General features: G+C 39.1%; 2 protein-coding genes across 3 annotated transcripts in view; both read right to left on the bottom strand.

The window, feature by feature from the left end:
* Positions 1-252: 252 nt before the first annotated feature.
* Positions 253-8,564, bottom strand: part of LOC121078671 (natural killer cells antigen CD94-like) — an 11,632-nt gene continuing 3,320 nt past the window's right edge. The window contains exons 2-6 of one of the 2 annotated variants that reach the window (XM_040575092.1): positions 6,156-6,254; positions 4,898-4,984; positions 4,448-4,602; positions 1,900-2,012; positions 253-1,537 (exon numbers count right to left, since the gene is read on the bottom strand). In XM_040575092.1, the coding sequence (XP_040431026.1) occupies positions 1,417-1,537; positions 1,900-2,012; positions 4,448-4,602; positions 4,898-4,984; positions 6,156-6,254 (575 nt within the window). In that variant the 3' untranslated portion in view covers positions 253-1,416. The remainder of the gene's footprint in view (positions 1,538-1,899; positions 2,013-4,447; positions 4,603-4,897; positions 4,985-6,155; positions 6,255-8,564) is intronic. The other variant, XM_040575102.1, reaches the window with a different exon arrangement.
* LOC121078682 (C-type lectin domain family 12 member A-like) overlaps positions 1,097-8,564 on the bottom strand; it is a 20,645-nt gene continuing 13,177 nt past the window's right edge. Inside the window, exon 7 of the mRNA XM_040575121.1 lies at positions 1,097-1,108. The gene's annotated coding sequence lies outside the window, so the exon portion shown is untranslated. The remainder of the gene's footprint in view (positions 1,109-8,564) is intronic.

Here is an 8,564-nt window from a genome sequence, read left to right as displayed (position 1 = left end):
GTAAGGAAGTCTAGTTAGTTCAGCTGGTAGCTTGGTAGTTCATAAAACAGAATCACAGAACAGAATCGTCTTGAAAACCTCTAGCACCCATAAATTAGGACTTGGCTCTACTGAATACTGTGAATTTATTCAGTTTACAAACATCTTTCAGCACATTAGGTAGAGTTTTTTGTTTTGTTTTGTTTTGTTTTTTAAACTAAGGAACTACTTCAGTCTTTGAGATCATTTTCAAATTAAATAATATTAATGACATAGCATTTTTTTTCATTTATTTTAGGGAAAGTTTCCAAGTACTAAGGCATATACAAACAAACATACATACATACAAGGTGTATATACATATATATACAAGGAAAGTTTACATATGTGATACTAAACAGACGTCCATTTCCATACACAGAACTTCAAAGAACTCATGCAACAAAACTCCACTGAGAAATCTGGAGATTTCATTTAATTCTAGGAAGTATGACAAGTACTTTGATAATACATGTCACGTAGTATGTTCCTTGGGCTCCAGAGATCCCAAACAATGTAGATACAACAGAAGAACATAAGTAAAATTTGTGGCGATAGATTGCACATTAGCTTGAGCTCTCATTGAATGTAGCTCTGAATGGAGCATGTCATTGCTATCCTTGCTGTCTTTTGTATAACAATTTTTTTTTGTATAGCAATTTTTGTATAGCAATTATATTTACGATAGCACTGAAATTATATTTGGGTAATATTTTATTCTCACTATGACATTTGGCTCTACTTTTCAAAGAGATTGCTTCCAGGGATTCCCTGTACTCTACTAACAAATGTCCTTTTGTTTCTATAAATATCAGTACACATGCAAAGAGAATTTTATGGGTAAATAGACACTTGTGTTCTTTCTCTATTCCTATATCTCAAAAAGGGGAAAAGCTGGAAGAACAGATTTAGGAATGAGGGCATGACTAGGCAAAATGGTCAAAAAAAGGTTTATGGGTGTACTAGTTAGTGTGTACGGTAATTCAGTGGGTAAAATCATCAAGAATGTAGTTGGAGTGGTTTATGACTAGCAGGTGTAAAATGCTGAGGAAAGAAAAAATTCTGAGTGAGGCTTAAGAAATATAAAGATCTAAGAGAATGTGTGGTTGACCTTCTAGACAGTCATGCAAGTATCATTTCTTGACTGTAGCTAACTCTCTAAAAGTAACTCCTATGTTTTTAGCTTTTAGCTTGTAGATTTTTTCTCTCATTCATAAGCCTAGGAGATAAAATGCAGGCAAAGAGCAAGTTTTGTCTCTACTGATCTATCTATTTGGATCACCATTCTGAGAAAGCTGTATGATAAACAAACTAAAATAAAAATACATTTAAAACATCTGGTTCCTAGAAATGATATATAACAGTGACAGAACCTGCATCCCTACTTGCAGTGCTTCTTCAGGCAAAATGAATAGCACCTTTCTCACAGATCCAGAATTGCTTTGTCAAACAGGAGTTACTGGCATAAATGATCCGTCCGTATAAGGAAGCGCAGAAGATGTGTTCATATAACACTGTCCTAGAAAATTAAAAGATATGGATTAATAATGTCCTACTGACATCATGTACTGTATATCTCTATATTTGGATTTGTAGTCATAATGATTTGCCACTGGAATGTAGAGTTATTTCTCCTTTGGAGCTATTTTATTTCTACTATGTTGTCTTTTGGGGGCCAAGGCGTGTGACTGAGCTATAGTTTGTTACCCATTTTTCCTTACACAGGACAGGAATTTGTAGTCCTATAGCAGATTAAATGATCTCCATGTTCCTTCATCACTGCACATGTGGCAAACATGGGAAAAAGGAATCATAAATGTCATGGAGTTTACTGGAGCCCAGAGGAGAGAACCACGCTGGTCTTAAGTTACGAAGGCTTACCAAGTTTTGGCTTCTCTTGAAAGAGCTGTTCCATCTTCCCAGTACCAGCCATTCTTTTCAGAGATGTATGATAATCCAACCCAATAAAACTGTGAATCCTGTGGCAGAGAGACCTGTAGCAATAGGAAAATCATCACAATAATATTTCAAAAATAAGACCCAAGCTGTATATCTTCCAGCTGAGAAGGTTCTGCAGCCAAAGAAGACAACTCTTACTCAAAAGGTAACTGTTTCTATGCTTGTTTTCCATGAAACAGTGCTGACTGCTCTGATTATAGAATCATTCAAATATCTTTAGTTATTGAACTGTGTCAAGACAAATGTACCCCAGATCTGCAAAAGAACTTTTTTTATAAAGAAAAAAAAAATGTTTTGTCTTGCCTGCTTTTAGGTATCTACACTACCTTTATGTATCTACAGTTTGGATATAGACATGGGAACACTGTTAAGGCCCCAGTTAAGGTCTGCAAAGATATTGCCAACAGAGCCAGTGGAGCTTGAGATATGACTCACCTCATGCAGTGGGAGTGGTACAGAATAGTGACTGTATTGTAGATCTCCCACTGACTGCAATGGAGACTAAGAAAGTAGCTTTGAAGTTGCAGACCACTTACAATATAGATGCCTGATGTTAGGTGAGATGAATCCCAGCCTAGAGGGCAGATTCTGGTGCCTAAACATAGGCCTTTAACACCATTTGAGATAGCTTAAACTTTCTGAAGTTTTCACATATGGCTGATAGACAAGACCCAGAACCTGGGTCTTTATGAAGCACTACTTGAATGTGAAAGAGGACAATGCAGGTCATTTCAGATTGCACTAGACACCTATGCCTAGGAGCCTGGATCATTCCCTGCATGTCCAAGTACTACCTAAGAGGTTCCTCATCATCTTAGCCTGTTCAGATCCTCCATATACTCTACTACTGCTTATCAGCATGTTTAGGGACTCATTCAAAATCTAAAATCTACAGGTGGCTTAACCTGGGCTAGCTTCAGTCTGACTCCAGTTGCATATACCAAACATGGAAGAAAAATCAAACACCTAGACGTCTGAGATCCAATGACCCAGGGATTTATATTTCATACCAAAATTATCTCTTGAATTCAGTGTTGAAGGTGTGGTGTTCAGGTGTTGCTCAGCAGTGTGAACCAGGATTCTGAGCTCAGGATCATAGAATCATAGAGTCACTTAGGCTGGAAAAGATCTTTAAGATCATCAAGCCCAACCATCACCTAACACTACCAAGTCCACCACTAAAACATGTCCCTAAGCACCCCAATCACGTCTCTTAAATACCTCTAGAGATGGCGACTCCACTACATCCCTGGGCAGCCAGTTCCAATGCCTAACCACTCTTTCTGTGAAGAGATTTATCCTGCTAGCCAATCTAAACCTTCCCTAGTGCAATCTGAGACTGTTTCCTCACATCTTGTCCCTTGTCACCTGAGAAAAGAGACCAACATCCTCCTTGCTGCAACCTCCTTCCAGGTAGTTGTAAAGAGGGACAAGGTCATTCCTCAGCTTTTTTTTTTTTTTTTTTCCAGACTAAATAGCACCAGTGTCCTCAGACACTCCTCATATGTCCTGTTTTCTAGTCCTTTCACCAGCTTTGCTGTTCTTCAGTGTTGGTAGACTCAGTTATAAACCACTTCTCCACTTTTGTGTCTACCTATCTGATTTTCATTAAAAAAAAAATAAAATGGGCAACCTTTATGCTTTAAAATAAAAGAGAGTTGAGAACCCCCATCTGAAACTGACTCCATATGGAAAAAAGAAGAATTTTCAGGGAACCGTCTCTCCTTTTAAAAGCTTTAGGTAGCAAAAAGCAAATAAGGAGGTTTGGACTTTGTATAAGCTTAATAGCTGGTGAAACAGAAGTTCCCAGGTATATGTGTACAATAAGTGAAAATATGGTCCTGCCAACAAATCACAGATTTTTAATTAGGTAGCAAATATAAATAAATAAATAAATAAATAAATAAGATTACTCAAAACTGTTAACTCCCTAAATCTTATTTAGTCATCATAATATAATCCTCTTCAGTCTAGCCTTTCTGCCATCATTAATGTCAATCTATGAAGGGTGTAACACAAGGACAAAACCCAACCTGTTTACTGTCACTTTGCACGGCACCGTGGTGAAAGCATGAATGACAGCATAATGGTTAATCGGCCACTCTAGATCAGGTGTAGATGTGGTTTTGATGCTAGGAGCCCTCAGAAATAAAACTTATGGAGAAAGATAACAGAAGTATGTATTTTGCATGCTGGGAGTCCCCTCCATGCTGCTAGTATGCAATTTGTTTTCTCTGTGAAAACCTAGAGGTAATTAAGGTATTTTATAAAATGTTTTATTTTATTCTTCATAACACACAATTTAGAAATTGTTTCAAGACATGAAAATCCTGTAGCTTGCAGGAAGACCACTTGACACAGGGAAAACCAAATGAAGGCACTGTAAATGACCAAACCATTTTCTGCCTGCCACATTTCTTGAAGTTAAAACACACATGATGTAAAGGAATATATGAGGTTAAGGCTGTACCATCTTTGCTTTGTCTTTCAGCACAAGAAGAGTAGAGTTTCTAGAGGAACAGAACTCCTGGCTTTCCTTCCATGTTTTCTTCTGCTTTGAAATGTAGAAGCAGCTGTCAGCTCCACTGCTTTGCCAGCTTGCTGGACAGAGAGCACATTTTGTTTCTAAAAGTCAGAGAGAGAGTATTATGCAGATCTGCAAGGAATACTAGGATTTTAACTGATGGTTTGTCTGGGAAAAGAAGATTAAGAGTAGCCACGAATCACCTGAGCTTCTGGGGGGGCCTGTGAGAGATGAGTTATTTTGAATGTTAACATACACATATCCCCATCTCAAATTGCTATCACAGTTAATAGCAAACAGTAGGTGATCAGATTATTTTCCCTGTGATTGCATAGTCTCTCAGGCAATGGGCTTTCAAAGGGGATGATTTGGGTTTATTTACATAACCACTTTTACCATTGTTCTCTTTCCCTTCAGAACACAATGCTTCCCTCATTTCCTGCAGCTTCTTTCCTTCTGCAGAATCCTTAGGAACCTGAAAAACTGAAGTGAATGAAAATTCTTATCAGAGTACTTTCTTTAAAGAGTTTTAAATTGTAGCTTTGGGCATTCTTTTAATTTCTGTTTGTTTCATTTGCAAGTTGATTTGTGTGTGTACATCATTTCATTCCTTTTTCAAAGGGGAGAGGAGAGGAGAGGAGAGGAGAAGAGAGGAGAGGAGAGGAGAGGACACTTTCAGCCAAATGCAAATTTATTAGATATGCATTTAATAACTGTCCACAACTACCTGAAGAACACACAAAGAGGGAGCAAAACTGCCCTGGACAACAGAAAGTGATATAATAATGAGCAATGACTGCCACAAATTGAGATTTGGTCTATTCAGGTTGGACACTAGGAAAAGTTCTTCACCACAAGTGTGGCGCAGCAGTAGAAAAGGAAGTGGTAACATCTCCACTCTCAGAGTTTTTCCAATGTAATATAGACAAAGCTACAGATTATATTATCTAGGGTTACTGATAGTCCAACTGCCTCTAAGCTAACACTTCTGTGACGCTACAGAACACCCTGAGTGTCCTAGGCATTTGCAACTGTTTCCCTCCCCCTGAAAAGAAGCTGGAAACTCTCTCTCTGCTTCCATAAGCAATGTGGCATCACCTTCAATTGTTAATTGAAATGTTTCTACGGAAAATCTGTTGTAATCTTTGGGCAAATTCACCAGTCCCTATACTTTGATGCATAGATTACATCATAAAATTGTAATTCCTGAAAAAAAACACAAACAACCTGCGATCCAAGAAAGAGGGAATAACTGAAATATTCCAGTAACAGTCACAGGGGGTCACTATTATCCAGCGTAGCCGAGAGGATGAGTCTTCTAGCTATGAACACTGGGAATCTGAGAAAGGGTGCAGTCTTTTACTCCTCGTTTACTCCTTTAAGTGCAGCTTCGGCTGTTAGTATGGGAGTATTGTTGCAACTGGAAGCTTTTCTGGAGGACAGTGTGGATGGGGTAAAGATTGTAAATGCGGATCAAAGTCATCTGGAGTGACTTGTGCAGATGCACAATGGAGGGGAGATTTGATAGGAGATAGCTGTTCTTGCCATACTATTTCCACAGGTCTTTGCAGGAACGGTCAACAGGGGCAGATGAGGTGGTAGTACTGCTGGAATTCACTCCCATAATAGTACCCCAGGACAGCACAGTACTTACACAGGAACAGCAAGGCCACCAGCCCCATGAGCAACACCAGGCTCAAAATGAAGAAAGCAAAAGCCACTGGCCACCTTTTGGCAGATGAGGCAGAGACTCCTGGAACAACAACAACAAAAACACATTTAGCAACAAAAAGAACAGTTCTCACCACCACACGGTAGTATTGCCTCCTCTCTGACATAACCACTTCATATTTATCTCTTCTGCAGAGCTTCTTTTTTACTTATTGCAAAGTTTTTATTATCACTGTCCTGAATTTCCAGGAATTTTTTATTTGTTTGTTTGTTTTGAGAAATATTAGTCTACCCACTGAGAATATTTAACTGAGGCTCTAATGCTTTAAAGCAAAACCTTGTATCATGAGGAAGGAGACCAGACTAGATTTTGCAGTTCCCATAGTCCTGGAAAGAATGAAACAAGCTCTAAGTCTCTCCACCTCAAATGCGAAAACAAAGAAACAAACCAAAAAAAAACACAACAACATACAGTGCTGGATATAAAATTAATTTTGGGCGCTGTGATTGGAATTTCTAAATGTTTGCAATGTTTCAGCCTTAAACTGTGCATCTTTCTTCAGGCTCTTTCTTCAGATTTCTATTAGGGTTCCATGTCTCACCAGTAATATAGTCCTCCAGAAATTCACAGCTGACTCTCTCCCGATTAAAATATTTTCACATATATTTATAATTCTTTTGGGAAGTGGTGCTCTGCAGTTTTCTATAATACTCTTCCCAATCTGTTCGCTAGTGTTCAGGCTGCATATATCAACAGTTATTATTTGAGACCAGTGTATCAGAGCAAGCACGTCCAGAGAAAAAGCCTTTTGTAAGGTGAGAAGAATTAACCTCCAGAGGTGCCCAGATGTCCATATAGACTGGGTAACTCAAACGTACATAGCAAAAGTTGAGGGAGATTGCCCTAACCCTCATTGATCAATGCAATTTCAAAAGACCACAGATGACACTGCATTGCAGACTGATGTGCTGCAGGGTAGACCTGCCATTTCAAGGGTCCTAGACATCTTAGAAATTAGCTGTAAGTGTAGCAGAGCTCAGGAAAGACCAAGATCAAGTCCTGTACCTCTAACAGTGCAACTCCATGCACCAGTACAGGTGGAAGACTGACTGGCTAAAAAGCAGTTGTGCTGAAAAGGACTTCAGGGTCCTGGTGGACAAGATGAATGTGAGCCATCAGTGTGTCCTTGTATCAGTGAGAGCTGACCAGCGCTGGGCTGTATTGGCAAGACTGTAGCCAGTAGGTTGAGTGAAGTGGTTGCTGGTCTACTTGGCATGAAGCCACATCTGGAATACTGTGTCCAAAGTGGAGCTTCCCAGTTCAAGGGAGCTGTCAGCTTGCTGTAGAGAGTCCAGCAGAGGACCATCAAGATGGTCAAGATAGGTGGCTGAAGTACCTGGGCTTGTTTAACCTGGTGAAAAGGATGCTAAGGGTGGACCTAATTTCAGTCCTCCACTCCCTAAAAGGGCTTTATAAATGGAGCTAGACTCATCTCAGAAGTCTAGAGGAAGGGTATAATACAGCAGTCACAAGATGCATTAGGAAAACTTCTGCTTAGATATGAGGAAAAAAAATATTCCCCTTCAGCACTTGGAACAAATGCCCAGAGATACTGTGAGATCTTCATCCCTGGAGGTTTCCAAAACTCAAGTGGACAACACCCTGACCAACTTAATCAGACATTACAGCTAGTCCATTCAAGAAGCAAATAGTGAAAGATGAGCTATATAGGTCCCTCCTAAACTAATTTCTGCATAGGTCTGTCTACTTTACATGTCCTTCATGCGCATTGAGAGGCCATTTAAGAGTTTGCTGAGCTTGCCACCTCATTTCTTTCCAGGAAACTCTGCCTTTATATCTGGCTTCCTAATATTCATCCTTAGATTTCTGTCTCCTGCTTGTTAACAGCTTTTCCATCCTCCTTTTCAAGCAATCCTTCTCAGTGGATAGCCCTAGATCTTTTCCAAACAGTATCAGATTGATATTAGTTTAGTCTTTGACTACTCTACTCTACCCCTAAATAGCATCAATAATATTTATTTCACACATAAGCCTGCTGGTTAAATTCTGAGCAACAGCAACTGTGCTCAAGCTCACCTTTTTATGGGCTCAGATATTTCATAGGCACAATTCACTACCTTAGTTAACTCTCAATCTGCTTATAGAAACATTTTGAGCATAAATAAATAAAAATAACCCCCCATAAGACATTACATTCACTATTAGGCCTTATAAACAGGGTAGTTTTCTAATTCCAATGGCTGAGGAAACTGCTTCAATTTCCAAAGACTGCATTATCTGATAAAACTATAGTGCCTTCCTCTCTTGCAGTGCTCTGCTGTTATAAATGAGTCGTAAAAACAAAACAAAACAAAACAAAACAAAACAAAA

Source organism: Cygnus olor, chromosome 1 (genome assembly GCF_009769625.2).
Source record: "Cygnus olor isolate bCygOlo1 chromosome 1, bCygOlo1.pri.v2, whole genome shotgun sequence".
Classification (NCBI taxonomy): domain Eukaryota; kingdom Metazoa; phylum Chordata; class Aves; order Anseriformes; family Anatidae; genus Cygnus; species Cygnus olor.
This window is presented reverse-complemented; position numbering and strand designations above follow the sequence as displayed.